General features: G+C 36.5%; 1 protein-coding gene and 1 pseudogene across 15 annotated transcripts in view; one reads left to right on the top strand and one right to left on the bottom strand.

The window, feature by feature from the left end:
* SCAF8 (SR-related CTD associated factor 8) overlaps window positions 1-15,947 on the top strand; it is a 171,622-nt gene that overhangs the window by 17,182 nt on the left and 138,493 nt on the right. For all 15 annotated transcript variants that reach the window (XR_006654243.3, XR_006654245.3, XR_008425498.2 and 12 more), the window contains 2 exons: window positions 11,050-11,133; window positions 15,226-15,270. Coding sequence is in view for 4 of the 15 variants with exons in the window: in XM_045188930.3 (XP_045044865.1) it covers window positions 11,050-11,133; window positions 15,226-15,270 (129 nt within the window). In the remaining 11 variants the exon portion in view is untranslated. The remainder of the gene's footprint in view (window positions 1-11,049; window positions 11,134-15,225; window positions 15,271-15,947) is intronic.
* Window positions 1,284-2,605, bottom strand: LOC112297136 (TIP41-like protein pseudogene; annotated as a pseudogene).

Here is a 15,947-nt window from a genome sequence, read left to right on the forward strand (position 1 = left end):
TTTTTGTGGCTTAAACTTAAGTTTTTTAAATTTTTTTTTTTTGGGGGGGGTGGGGGAGAATTGATTACAGTTTTTCTTTGTTATTAACACAGTTTAAACTATAATTTAGATTCTCAAATAATTTCCTTTTTACAGTATTAAAATTACTGTAAAAAGGAAATTAGATACCACATTAGATACCTGCCATGCTTGAGAAAGAGGATATTCTGCTTAATAATAGAAAATGTTAATTGTTTATGTGAAAAAACTATGTATAGCCCACAGGAAGGGATAATTGGTTATAAAGCAGCTAAATACTTATATTCATCATAATCTTGTTAGCTCTTAACATATATCAAATTCTGGCATCATTTCTTTTTTATCTTTCTCTCTTTAACTAGAGAATTTCTTTTTCTTCCCTCAAAACTTGTTATATAGGTTTGATCTTACTAGACAGATGTTTGCTTACTTCAGATTTATAATTTTAAGAAAACAGACATCATTTCCCCATATGTACTTGTACTTTTAAAGGTGATTCTGGGTTTGAGACTCTGAAGATGTACAGTTTTGTGTACTCTTCACTAAATAACAGTGTTTGTTACCTTCATTGTGTACTTAACCACATGCTCTGCAAACTGTATTGGTTTCTTAGAATGTCATCTGTCTCCAGGAGCACCCCATCTGTTCCATAATGACAGAGACCTATTTGAAATGAATGATGAATTGTTGGGTTATAGATCATTTTCACTTTGTGTTGTTTGTGCTGTATCATATTTCCCAATTTTTCTGTACTACAATATTTTTATAACTAGGAAAAAAGGATACTTTTTTTTTTTTTCCAAAAAGACTAATTTCTGTGTTCACTCACTGGTTTTCTTTCAGGCATTATAACATTTCAGATTTTGTGTGCTTTGGTGTTTTCAATTACATATGGCCAGTTTTTTTTTTTCAAAAATACATTTGAAACTTTGTTCTGATTAGTTAGTATAAATCAGGGACTGTGCCTTTGTTAAAAGCCTGATGTGATTGATGTAAGGGAGTCCTTGCTGTAACATGTTCTTTCAGCCTCTGCTCTTTAAAAAGTTATGATTGCTCAAGAATATTGCTACTTCAGTAGAAGTTAACCCACATATGTATTTTTAGAGTTTTATTTCAAACATTTGTTATAAAAAGTTTAATTTAAAAATCTCAGGGAAAAAGTCACTATTACTGTTTTAGAGCAGCAGTCCGTAACCTTTTTGGTACCAGGGACTGATTTCGTGAAAGCGGTTTTTCCATGGACTGGGGATGGGGGATGGCTTTGGGGAGATTCAGGCTCATTACATTTATTGTGCACTTTATTTCTATTATTATTATGTTGTATTATGTGATGAAATAATTACACAACTCACCATAATGCAGAATCAGGGGGAGCCCTGAGCTAGATGGCCCCCTATGGGGCTGATGTAGGTGTCCAGCCCTACTCTGTAATCTCATTTTGGTCGGAAATGGAAGCAGGCTTTTCAGTGCTTTTGTGGCAGTCTCAGGATATTTTTGCCTTGACTTATTTATTTTTACCTGCAACAATCTTTTATTTTAGTTTTTTCCTGTAAGGCTACTGAAAATCTGCATGTAGCCAACTCCAAGGCAGTTAATTCTCATAATAAAAGTACCCCCGTCCATACAGCCAAGGCCTCCACCGGAGTCCACGGTGAGCATGTGCCACATCACATTCTGTTCTACAGGTGTGTTTTCCTGTGAGTCCGTGGGGTTATGACGGATTCTTCCCAGAAATAGTAGCTTCTCACAAACGGCCTCCTTGGTTGGTAAATTCCGTGCTACTTTACTGGGCTCCGTGAAGAAGGAAGGTAGAACATGCGTTAAATGAGCAGTTTTGCGCTCTCGTGATGTGTATTCTTGTAATGATATGTAGGTCTTGTTGGCCTCGTGGTAAAGTCTTGTGTCATTCATTCTGATGAGCACTCCATCAGTTCTCCACCCCCCCCACTCCCACCAAAAAAAAGAAAAAACGTAAGAGCAGGAAAAAGTTGTAAGTCATTACTCTTAATTTTCACACGTAGATTTGAAACTCCATGGTCATGAAGTTCATTCTCAAACAGGAGAACTTCAAAACACTTAATCTGTTCTCTGACTTACAATTTCTCTGTATCTATGTGACCTGTTGTAGGTACAACCTTTAATTTGAGTGATTCTCCAAGTAATGTTCCCTTATAACCTGTTGTGTAGGTCCAATCATACAGTTTAATAACCTCCTTGGAGTGTTCCTGCTTCCCTGCCACTCTTCCACACAGGCCACTTGGAGCATTCCTTGGTAGTTGTTTACACATCTTAAAGCATCTGCAGCACAGATCTCGATCCCAAAGCCAGAACAGTGCTGGATTCTTAAAAATGTGTCCCCTAACATTATTTCGGGGAGGGATGGCATATGCAATTTATCAGCCAACTTCTCCTTGTCCACCTTGGTAGCCATCAGCTTCCAGGGCCCGAAGGAGAGGTCCTTGTGGCTGCTCTGGAAGTTGTGGGTCATCATGGCTGAGGCAGGACCCATATGGGCCACACGGGACAGGATAGGATTGGAGCGGCAGTGGACACCGGTTCCCCTGCTCGCTGCAGCCCAGCCTGACTTTAACCCGCTCACCTCCTGCCGTGTGGTCCTGTCCTAACAGGCCAAGGACCACTATAGGTTAATGGCCTGGGGTTTGGGGATTCCTGTTTTAGAGTGTGCTTTTCTTAATGTTGAATCTGACACAGTTAATTCTGATGTTATTTTCTGGTTACATTTATGTAAAGGGCCTCTGATTTTGTATGTTACTTTGTTATGCTTAGATTGTCCAATATTTTATATTGTAATCTCATACCAAAAATAATATGGAAGATGGTGCTATGTGGGAAAGGAGAATTTGTATATTATGGAGTGAAAAACTTTGGATGTAGAGAATAGTAACTAGTTTTTGATTTGTTGAAGTTCAACATGTAGTAAGGTGTATTGGTTCTCAGGTATTAAAGTTGATGAACAATACGGTTTTTTTAAAAAAAGAAAGTTAGGTTAACATTGATTAATAACATAATTTTCAGGTGCACAACATTATAACTTGATATTGCATACTCTATTGTGTACTTACCATCTGTTACTCTCTGTTTGACCCTCTTTACTTACCCTCCACCCCATTCATCTCTGGTAACCGCCATTCTCTCCTCTATATGAGTTTTGCTTGGTTCGTTCATTCGTAATTTTTTGTTTGATATCCCACATAAGAGTGAAATCATGCAGTTTTTGTCCTTTTCCATCTGATTTACTTCAGTTAGAATAATACTCTCAAGATCCATCTGTTCCTGCATATGGCAACATTTTATCTTTTTTAGGGCCCAAGTAGTAGTCCACTGTATAGATACATACCATCCAATCATCTGTTGAAAGACATATAGGTTGTTGCCAGGTCTTAGCTATTGTAAGTAATGTAATGAACACAGGCTGCGTGTATCTTTATGAATAAGTGTTTTTTATATTTTTCAGGTAAATATAATATGCTCTTTAAAATTCCTTTATCTGTGAACAAGTCTTATTTCTTATTCCTACATGCAAAATTCTGAATTTCTAGTTCTTTTTAAATTATTTATGAAAAAGCAGAGAAATGTTTTATTCTAAAATTTAATTTCTACTTTGAATTAAAAAATAATTTTCACAAAAGTACTTTACGAAAGTTTAAAGATCTATATAGTCAGCCCTGGTCAGGTGGCTCAGTTGATTGGAGCATCTTCCCGTACATCAAAAGGTTGAGGGTTTGATTCTTGGTAAGGGCACATACCTAGATTGTGGGTTTAATACCCGGTCTGGCTGTGTATGGGAGGCATCCAATCGATGTTTCTTTCTCACATTGATTTTATTCTCTCTTTCTCTCCCCTTTCTTCCTCTGTCTAAAATCAATAAGCATATCCTTGGGTGAAGATTAAAATGATGATGAATATAATAATAATAAAAATCTATATAGTCAGGTTAGAAAGTGAAAAATCAGTCACAACTTTGTTCTGCTGTATTAGTTTTCTGTTGCCATGTAATACATTACCACAAACTTAGCTTGTGGCTTAAAACACTGTGTATTTATTTCACCATTTCCATGGGCCAGGGTTCAGGCACTGGTTAGCTGGGTCCTCTGCTGATGGTCTCACCAGGCAGCCAAGTATACCCTAGTAGTACTGTCATTTGAGACACAGGTTCCTCTTCCAAGCTCACTTAGGATGTTCGCTGAATACAGTTCTTGCTGTCGCAGGACTGAGGTCTTTGTTTAGTTTGCTGGCTGTGGCTAGATGTTGCTCGCAGGTCCTAATAGCCACCCTCAGGTCATTGTAGCCATGTGTCTTTTCCCAAATGTGTCCTCACATGGCAGTGAGAGATAGTTTTCTGGTGTCTCTTCTTATAAGGACACTAATCCTATGGGTTCAAATCTCCCCAACTCTTATGACCTCATTGAACCTTAATACCTCCGTAAAGGCCCTATTTCCAAAATAGTCACATTAGGGTTTGGGGCTCCTAACATGAATTTTGTGGGGAGAGATGTAGAGTGGAGGGCCATTGTTGGCAACTGAAGTTAGAACAAGATTGTATTAAAACATAATTATGTTTTTAAAGGTAACAAATACAGATAACGTGTGTCAATTTTTTTTTAAGTACAAAAGGTATTTTATTGGGCCCTGACTGGTATGGCTGAATTGGTTGGGCATCATCCTGCAAAGGGAAATTTTGCCAGTTTGATTCCTGGTCAGGCCTCATAGTCAGTCACTGTTTCTCTCTCATACTGATGTTTCTCTCTTTCTCTTTCTCCCTCCCTTCCTTCTCTCTTTTAAAAAAATGATTTTTATTGGAAGCTCTTTCTTCTCTCTGTAAAGAAAACAGTGTTTTAGTTCTTCTGATGATTACCTTCATATTGTAGTACTAAGCAGGATTTTTACACCAGTTTCTGGAGCGGTCCATTTTAGGAATTATTTACTGACTTTTTTGCAATAATAGATGAAGCATTAATTTACTTGTGTTGGTCATGTCTTCTGTAATACCTTGATTTGAGTGGTGGCCATCTGGAATTCTGCAGGACCAATTATTTTTCTCTTTGGTTACATCTTTTGTGTGTTACGTGGCTTGAGTATTCTTTTTTGTTTCATCAGTCATCAATCTTTACCACATTTACTTTTTTCTGGAAGTTTGTGACATTCTGTCTGCTGATTCTACTTTCCTCCCCATTCTGCTTTTCATTGTGAGTTATTATACCTTTTAAAATTTTTATTTCTTTATTGTCCTCCCAACAGGAAGAAGAAAAGACAGATGTCTGTAGTTAGGATGCTGTTCTGAATTGATAGTGTCAAGATTGTATTGGCTCCTGGAACTTCTGTGGTTTCTGATTTTCTGATTTCTTCGGAGATTTGAGGGATGCTAGCTAGTACTCTCAGGATGCTAAAGGACCATTGTTGGAAAAATGGGTTGGGTTGATTACTACTTCAGTTATTTTAGGTTCACACTTAAAGATAATTCCATTGGTCTTGGAACCAGCAACTTTGAAGGCATGAGACTAGTCTGTAAATGAGAACATTTCACCCACGTTTAATGGTTCTTGGGGTATGTCAGATAATAAGTTCTTTCTTGGGCTCTTCTAAGGCGATTACTTAATAGTGCTCAAATGGGGAAAGGCACTGATTTTTTTTAACCGAAGACCTTACTTGAAGTAACAATCAATGGAATACATTTTGTTAAGTTTGAGGGAATGGGCCTCACTCAGTACATAGATGAGGGAATTTATTAGTATGCTTTCCAGGAACATGAGACTGCAGTATTTATCTCCCCAAAATAGTGCACATTTGTAGAATTGAGAAATATTGCCCCAATTCAGTGATTGGCCTGCTTTTATAAAAATGTTTTGTTGGAACACTCCCAGCCCATTTATACACAGCTTGTCTGAGGCCGCTTTCTTGCTATGGGGTAGAGCTCAGTAGTGTGATAGAGATCATGTGACCTCTGAAGCCTAAAAGATTTACTGTGATGACCCTGGCCTGGGCAGTGATCAGCAAGCTTAAAAATCTTTATTAGAAACGAAAGGTTTTTTTGTTGGAGTAGCTGCCAGCATGTAGGATACCTCGGTTTTAAGTAAGGATTCCTCAAACCTTGATTTGATTAGAAGTTGTTTTCAGATCTAAAAATATGCATTTGCTATCATGCCTACAAGTGATAGTATAGAAATTTAAAATGTTACTAGTTCAGAGAGCACTTTTCAGTGTATCTGTGGGAAGTTGAAACATAAAGAATGGATTAATTAGGCTGAAAACCCAGGCTATTGATTACTATTTTTCTTTAAATTGGTAAGTCTTGAGTAGCCAAAGGAATGGGCAGGTCAAGACTGGGACTTCATTTTGATCGCTGGGGTCAGATGTATATGTTTTTATAAGTAAAGATTTGTTCACACGGTATGAGGGGGAAAACCTTGGATTTAGGAAGTCGAGTGTAGGCATAGCAGGCATCAGAATCCCTAGTGAAATTAAAATAGTCTTAATTGAGGGAATAATTTGATGGAAAAAACTAGCAGGATCAGCAGCCACTTTAGATTCTGGAAAACATTGTAGCAGGGATTCAGACCCCAAGAAATACTGGTAGATGGAGGGTTTAAAATTTATATATGAGAAAACCGAGCCTGCAGAAAGCCCAAGCCTCAAGAGCAAGTAACCATGGTCTTCTCACTCAAGCGTAGAGATGAGAATCATCAGGGAAAGGGAAAGCAAGGTCCCCGAATCAGCTATTAATCTTCTCCAGCATTTTCCAGTGTAAAACCATGGTGTGTTTTCTGTCCCAGATTGAATTTTAAGCATACAGAGAGAATTACATTCCCAATTTTGGGTGGCAGATTGATACATTTGATTAGCATGAAGATTGGAATGAAGCTTGGTACTTCCTAATGGCATTGTCATTGCAGTGTTAATAAGTTATTAGTTGGATAATAATGGTTTATTGTGGAGCACTGGCTATCAGGAATCGTGTCATCTGATTAAACATAATACGGTCAAGTATCTTTACATTGTATCATTTATAGAAGTTTTTAAAAGCTTTGAATGGGCTAGAAGCATATTTCATCACTAGTCTTTTTCTAAAAAACTGAATGTTATAGTGACATTCATAAAAATTCTCAACAAATAGCCTTTGATGGGAGTCCTAGATGATTTGAGTTTGATGCTGAGGGTTGAGCAACAGTGGAATATATAGAACACTTAAATTTGGACATGGAAATAGAATAGAAGGAGAACTGGGTGATGACAGGCTCTCTCTGATGTCATGTGCTGGGCTTATACTAGTTCATTAAATATGTAAATTTATACTCCACCTACTTCAAAAAGAACTTGGAGGCATCTTAGTAAGGTGAGTCACAGTTGAACATAGATTTTATTTTTGTATACAACAAAACTAGTTAACTATATTAGAGAAGTAGATGTTAATAGACATTTGAGATATATATTCATACTAGTAAACATCAGCAAGATCCCTAGAAGCCAATGCACAAGAAGGGGAAAACATGTTAAATCATTATTTTTCAATAAAAAATAAACACATGGGAATTAGCTTAGTCATTCTTCTGTTTCTGAATTTAAGGAAAATATAATTTGTGAATTCTTGGATAAGGGACTTTTTGGGTAGAGATAATTATTTAACAGGTTGGTAAAAGACAATTTTTTAAAAATCAATCTTTATAAGTTAAGAACTTAATACTAAATTTTAGTTCAGGCATTTGGCAAGGAGTTAGATGAAATCGTCTATGCCTGTATCCTGATGATCAAATTTAATAAAGAAATGATACTTTAGAGAATCTGGAGAAATCGTGGAAGCATATGTATTAAGTGATCCTTTGAAAAGTGCTAAATTACTCACTATTTCTCTCAGTAGGACCTTAAGTTTTTACCATAGATGCATTTTTGAAAGGGGTTTTCAGGATGGGAGCTGACATTTCAGACTGTTGAAAGTGTTTTACAAGTCTAAATTATATTTTCCCTACCTCATCACTCCCCACAACCCTCCCTTCTCTCATTCTCCACCAGCTCCCCCCGCCCCCCCCAAAAAAGGAAAGCAAGCAAAGCTTTGGTCTGCTAGAGTACGGACTAATGCTTGATGGACACTTCAAGGCTTACTGCAGAAAATGAAAAGTCATGTATTGTCAACCATAGGAAGAACTTGATACATCTTCCTTGCCCTAGTAATATAAGTTACTATACAGAGGACCTTCAGGTAGCTGTGTGAAGAAATGTTTGATCAATCTTTTAATATCATTCATTCAAATGGAGAATACCTACCAAAGAGAAGGATTTTAACTTTGACAATGGCTAATAGTGTTGAGCTACTTTAGTGTGTTCTAAAAAAGGTTTATATGCAATGTTTCTGTGAAATCAGTATTATTTTTATTTCGTAGATGAGAATACTAAGTTTCAGGGTGTCAGCAACTTGTAATAAGATGACTTAGTTGGAATTCAAATTCAGATCCTACTGTGTAAAGCTTGTGCAATGCTGTGTCTTGTATGTATTTGTTCATTTTAATTCTTAATATTTATTCTATACTGTACACAGAGGATAAAGTTTGGAGCAAAGGAAAAAATCTAAACACAGTTAAGGTTTTATTTTTAGAGCTTTTTCTCTAGTGGCACAGGTGGCAACACAAGGCCCGAGGGCCAGATCCAGCCCTCCACCTTGTTTTATCCGGCCCAGCACCTTGTTTCTACTCGGCAGCAGTGCCGAGCTCTTGCTTAACCATCAAGGAGTAGTTACATTTATACAGTTAAAATTACATTCAGCCCTTTGAAGACAACCTCAAGGCTGGTGTGGCTCCTGGTGAAAATGAGTTTGACACCCCTGCTCTAGTAGAAGAGGGCAGGAGTGGATCTCAGATGGGTGGCAGCCTGGGACTGCTAAGAAATTCTTTGCTTTATTTTGCACCTGGTGAGTAGACTGGCATAGGAGTAGGAACTGAGGCTATAGGTATATTAAAATTCCCTATGAGTTGGACAGAGGTAGCTTCTGAAAGGATCTGATGAGATTCTAACCCTGGTTGGGCATTATTATCAACAGGTGGGCACCTTTATGGACACTTAAAGGGAAGGATGTTTGTATACTTCTACCAGGTTTGTTTTAGCTTGGATAGCTCTCGGTGTAGAGTTAACCTCTTACTAGCTTAAACTGCATTAAGGAACTTACATCCTTTGTCTTTTATTAATACTGTTATTAAGTCATCACATAAGTAAATTACTGCAGTGAATGCTTTGAAGGTGAGTAACAGTTGAATGAAAGCATTACAAAGAGGTTTTGATTTGGTTGGAGAGGCAAGGGAAGGCTCTCCTCACTAGGTGCTGCTTTAACTGAGGTGGATGAGTATGCATTAGCTAGTGAGGGGGCCCTGGTGGGTGGTAGTCCAAATAGAGAACAAACCCATTTTGCAGGTTTTGTGTTAGGGAACTGATAATATCATTGTGCCTGGAGCAGAGGGCTGGGGATTAGATGGGGTTAGATGAAACTGGAAAGGCGGGCAGGGCCTTGTATATGTAGATTTGTATGTTTCTCCAAAGAATGGGAAGTCATTGACCTTTTTAAGGGGTAGAGAGAGTGGGTGGTGTTAACCACTTAATCAGATTAGTTTTTGTAAAGATCGACATGCCACATCTATTTAGGTGTTCTCCATATGAGAGATGAAGGTAATGTGGACTGGTTGTGGTCATGGTTGGAGGAGGAGAGGAGACAAATATGAAGAAAATTGGGTAAAAATTAATAGAATTCAGTGAAGGATAGGTTATAAGAGGTGCTGGAGCAAAAGCTACATAGAAAACTTCCAAATTTCTAGTTGATCAGCCAACAAATTCGGTTGTTTTTACATTGCTTTTATTGTCTGTACAAGTTGTTTTTGTAGTGTTGTAATGGCCAAACCTGGGCTTCCCGACTTGTACATAATATCTTACAGCATTATTTCAAATTTGAGCATCACTGAGTACAATGCAAATTTTAAGCAGTTTTCATTTAAGCTTAGTTAATTCTCTGCTCCCTAATTCCCCACTTTGTCTTTGTTTTCTCTCTAAGCAGTATTATCCTTTGCTTATATGAGAAATTTCAAAACAAAAAATTTTTTGGTGGGGAGATTATTGTTAAATATTATATCCCTTGATTTCTAAAAAGTTTTATTGAGATGTAATTCACATACCGTATAATTAACCAATTTAAAGTGTATAATTCAGTGGTTTTTAGTACAGTTGTACAACCATCACCACATTCAATTTTAGAATATTTTTTGTTACCTCAAAAAGAAATGCATTACTTATTAGTACTCCTTATTTCTCCCCACCCACCATTCCCCACCTCAACTGTCGGCAGTCACCAATTGATTTGTTTTTTTCTGGACATTTCACTTAAGTGTAACCCTGTAACATTTTTTTTTAAATATGACTTTTTCTTTAAAGCTGAGCATAGTATTTTTAAGGTTCCTCCATTTTGTAGCATGTATCACTACTGAATTTCTTTTTCATGACTAATATTTCTTTCATTGGCTGGTGATAACACTTTTTGTTTATTCAGTTTTGATCAGTTGATGGACATTTGGGTGGTTTTCACTTTTTAAGTGAGTTTTTAATGAATAATGTTTCAGTGATCATTTGTGTACATGTTTTTATGTGAACATGTATTTGCAACTCCTTTGGGTATGTATATACTTCGTAGTAGAATTGCTGGGCCATATTATGTATTACTGTTTTATTTCTTAAGTAACTGCCAAACTGTTTTCCAACACTGCTGTACCATTTTACATTCTCAGTAGCAATGTATAAGGGTTCTACTTCCTCCACATTCTTACTAACACTATTTTTTGACTATAAGCAAGTGTGACTGATACAATGTAGTTCTGACTTGTATTTCCTTGATGGCTAATAATGTTGAACTTGACTTTTAAAAGAAAGGCAGCACTTTGATTTCATTGAGAGTATAAAATTGGAACTGTTTGGTAATTTCATGTAATTGCTTTGAGGCAATTAGCATTGCTGAATTTAAAATTTGGTTTTTTTCCCCCCCATCAGTTATATTCCTTGAATGACTACAAACCACCGATTTCTAAGGCAAAAATGACCCAAATTACTAAGGCAGCCATCAAAGCTATTAAGGTGAGTAATAAATTTTATTCTTGTTTTTAAGAAGTATACTAATATTTTAGCGTTGGGGTAATTTTTACAGATGGTATGTGTTCTTCCTCTTTACAGAATTAATACATGTTCATGGGGGAAAAACACAAAAATAAAAATCTGTTACTACCAGCTTTCCCACCTAAAGGTAATCACTTAACATTTGATAAACATTCTTCCATAAACTTTGAAGCAATAATTTTCCCTAACTTTTCTCAGGCAGGTAAGATTTTAGATAAAGCCACATTTTGGAGGATGTGTTTATTAACACTGCTATTTGGCACACTGAATTTATAGAATCTTGAAATCTTGAATTTAGTAAAATTTTTCTATTAGTAAGTTTTCTAAATAAAAGTTTTTAATGATTTTTTTCTTATTGATTATATTATAGATTTTAAAATGGGCCATTATGGAAAACAGTTGAGCCTCATGTACATAGGACATTTGAACTGTGGTAAGAGGCTACAGACATTTAGCCGTTGCTCTGATACAGTGGTTTTGCACGTATGTTGATTCAGGGATACTAGTGAAAATCTCAGGAAAAGGCTGGACACTCTAGAGAAGGATACAACGCTCAAACTTTTTGGCTTTAAGAATTTTTTATGCTTAGCAATAGACATCTCTCCAAGAGGGTCCTGTCCCCAAAGCTAAGACTCACTGGGCTGTTAAAATTGAGAACCAGTGCTGCTTTTAATTATGTAGGTGTTAACCTGTGGAAGTTTGGTGATGTTTTCCTCCTCTGAATAAGGACTTCAACCATAACCTGAAGCACCTGTTGTTTTCATAAATTGTTTCCGAATAAACAGCATTAGCTATTAAATTTAACAAGTCCTATTTGCAGAGAATTGCCACTAGAGAATATTTATATATAATTAGATGATTTTGCAGTGTTCTAGTGGTTAAATCTTAGTTTTCAGACTAAGATCTGTAGTCATTATCTTAAAGCACTGTAGTTAATATTCCTGTATTTGTACGCAAAACATCAAGGAAGAGACAAGGTCAGTCACCAGTGAACACATTTAAGTCAGAGAATTCTTCAAAGGAGTGATTTTGCAGAGCCTCTGCTGGGCTTAGTATAGAGTGTTTAGTCTCTTTACCTGGGGTGGTCCCCACTGCGGTCCGATTCTTAGGATGCTGATCCCGAGAGTGTGTAGACTTGTATGTTAGTATTTTTGTGCTGTGAACATTAGTACTTGGTGTATTTTCCATATCTTCTGTTGAGCAGAATATTTTTAAATTAGAAAACTCTGTAAGGCATAGGTATTAACATTATTTCCATTTTTTGTTATTGGAAGGTCTAAGAGAAATTAAGTAATTTGCAATAGAATAATACAGTTAGGTTTCTCTCATTCAAGAGTCTAAATATTGTAATACACTGTATTTTGTTTTATTGTTAACTGTTTTAAAATTTGTAAATTTTGAAAAAAGTCAGATTTGTAAACTATTTCTACACATACGCAGTTTTTTCACTGAATCATTTGAGTTTCATGTTTAATTTATAACTGTAGTTTAAATACTTAGATTTGAATTTCCTAAGAACAGAGACATTTCCTAACTAATCATTGCAGTGATCCCATGCAAGAGATTTCACTTTGATGAACTTTTATCTAATACACAATCCACACTTACATTTACCAGTTGTCTCAGTATTGACTTTTAACAGCTGTCCCCTGCACCCTGCTTCTTCAGGATTCAGGCAAGATCACACAATACATTATTTGTCCTGTCTCCCACCCTTTCTGTTTTGTCTTTCTTGTCATGTTTTTGAAGAGTTCAGACTGTTTTTGTAGTACTGTATTATTTTATTTTAAACACTTCATTTAATTTTTTATTTTATCCTTACTCGAAGACATGTTTATTGATTTTAGAGAGAGGGGAAGGAAAGGAGAGAGAGGGAGAGCAACATCGATGTGAGAAAGAAACATTGACTAGTTCTCTCTCTCACATGTCCGGGCCAAGCACCCAATCCCTCAGCCTAGGCATTCGCCCTGATCAGGAGTCAAACCTGCGACCCTTCGGTTTGTAGGACGATGGTGCTCCAACCAACTGAGCCACACTGGCCAGCAGTTCATTACTGCATGAAGGGACACCAAAGCCCCGGAATTCATTTAAAAAACTTGTGTATTTATTCTTACATGTTTAAACTTCAGTCACCTTCAGAGGACTCTCCATTTGATGCAATGCACCTATCAGGACATTATTTCCACTGCTCGAACCAGTTTTTGAACTTGTGGATTTTGATGCCTGCTAGTGCTTCTGCCGTTTTTTTTTGTTTCACCTCTTGCACATCTGCAAAATGTTTCCCTTGGAGGACTTTTTTCATCTGAGGAAACAAAAAAAGAGTTGCTTGGGAGAGATTGGGTGAGTAGGGAGGGTGGGGCATGGGGTCATGATGTTTTTGGTCAAACTGCTAAATACTCAGCATGGTGTGGGCAGGTGTGCTTGTAAATCACCCATCATGAAATGGGCAAATGTGTTGAGTCTTCGAAAAAATTCGCTGAAGCCGAACACAGCCTCTCACAACGACAGCTGGTGCACTGATGATACAGATGGATTCCTTGAACACTCACCTGGGCGGGGAGCCTGTACTACAAGGGGCCTGTTCTCCAGAAGATACTTCTAGTGTTTTTGGTTCCCCCTTGTGTTATTTTAAAACTGTGTTTAGTACATATATAAATTGAAGTTTGAACTGCTTTTAAATCATACTTAAATTTAAGACTGTTTTATATTGAGGTAAGGTGTAATCAGTGTTTAGAGGGTTGTTTTCATGGAAGCTTGTTAACATGAACACTGAACAAAACCTCACAGATAATGTGGAAGAAACACTGTGTGAATTAATAATCCTTGAATTAAAGTTTAGTAAGTAGTTATACTCTGAATTACATATAGTACATAAAGTCACTAGACTCAAGAAGCACTCACTGCTAAGAAGTTTTCCAGAAGAAGTATTACCTAGTAACTATCACTTGGTGAGTAATTAATTAATACTATGTATATTGATTTAAAATTTTTAAGTACCTATAAGGCTCTAATAACTTTTAAGTAGTTGTTTTAGTTTTTTACTTAACTTAAACTGCTGCATAAACTATTCTAGTAAGGAAATTTTAGCTAAGCTTAAACTTATTGTAGATCTTGATTTGTTGAGTATGAGTAATACTCCTGTATTTTTGAGTTTATAAATACTGAATTTTATGATGCAGTTTACTTGAATGCTCTTGTCTCTTCAGCCTAAGGGGAAATCCCTTAAAAGCATAATTTGTGACATCAGAAGCACAATTCAAATTAGATCTTTAAATAGAAATATGTCAGTTATGCAGTTGCCATTGAGGTATTAAAATTTACTAAGCACAAATTCTACGTACTTTTTGTTTAATCTGTAATTTCCATTATTTTTCACTTTCAGGTTTATTCATTGTGTTGGTTGTAAACTTAAGTCTAAGTTTGCTCATAGTTGATAGTAACCCATCACTAAATTTTAGTCTCTGCGCTCACTTCACTTCTGCCGGTTCACCTTGACTGATCCTTTAGAACCTTACGCATCTCTAGATCTCACTATGTGTACTTGCAGTTCCATCTTCTAGGAGAAGCAGAGGAGAAAATGCAGTTGAAAACAACTCCCTTGCTTACTATTAATTCCATTTGTTAACAGTTACTTGATTTTTCTAGTACTGCCCTAATTTAGCTGAAAAAATGATACTACAGGAAATCTTTTCCTTCCACACACACAAAAAAACACCCTATCTGCCAGTGTGCTTATCACAGATATTTTGCTACCTTCCTAATATTTGTGAAACTAGGCTTTCATGAAGACTGTGACAGTTCCTGTGTATCCGTGTTAGTGCTGAGCACTGTGGGTATACTGACCACGTACCCACAGTGCTTCAGGAACCCCTCTACTCACTAGGTATCACAGCTGGTTGTGAAGGTGCGTGACATGAATGGCTGTCTCAGAATTCATGATTAATATTCATTATTTTGGTAGATCATTGAAACTGTATTAATTCCTTTGTTTAGCAGGAAAATCCTAATGTAAGCAAACAGATTTTAACTCCATGGTTTATTTTTTTCTTTTAGTTCTATAAACATGTGGTGCAGAGTGTTGAAAAATTCATTCAGAAGGTAAGTATACAGTTTTCCCATATATATGCTAAATACAGTTATAGATTAGTGCCTTGTGCTCTTTTTTAAATTGAATACCCAAGTTGACATTGTTTGATGGACTGTTCAAAAATGATTTTCTAATTAAGAAATAAAATGAAAGTACTTTTTGGATAATTCTAAAAACAATAGTTTTCAAACAGATGTTTTTGTTAATTTGCATTGCTATCGTGATCATCTGTTCCTTGAAAAAATTACTATCAGTATGACTGTTTTTTTTTTAATCCTCACCTGAAGATACGTTCAGAGAGGAAGAGACAGAGAGAGAAAGACCTTTGTGAAAGAGAAACATTGACTGGTTGCCTTCTGTACACACTCTGACTGGGGATTGAACCCACAACCTTTTGGTGGATGGGACGATGCTCCAACCAACTGAGCCACCTGGCCAGGGCAATATGACTGGTTTTTAATGAAATATTAAATTCATTGCTTTTTATAGCCTTTAAAGGAATTTTCGTTTGTCATTTCAAGCTGAATGCCTAGAGAGCAGCCCTCCTTTTAGATTAGGTGGGGATAAAATTACTGCCTACCAGTCACTTCTCCTCTGCTGGTGCATTTGTCTCATCCGTTAGGACATTATTTATACATCTCGACATATTACAGTATAGACCAGAAGTTCCATTTTCCAGAGTAAATAG

This window comes from Desmodus rotundus, chromosome 11 (genome assembly GCF_022682495.2).
Source record: "Desmodus rotundus isolate HL8 chromosome 11, HLdesRot8A.1, whole genome shotgun sequence".
NCBI classification, from domain to species: domain Eukaryota; kingdom Metazoa; phylum Chordata; class Mammalia; order Chiroptera; family Phyllostomidae; genus Desmodus; species Desmodus rotundus.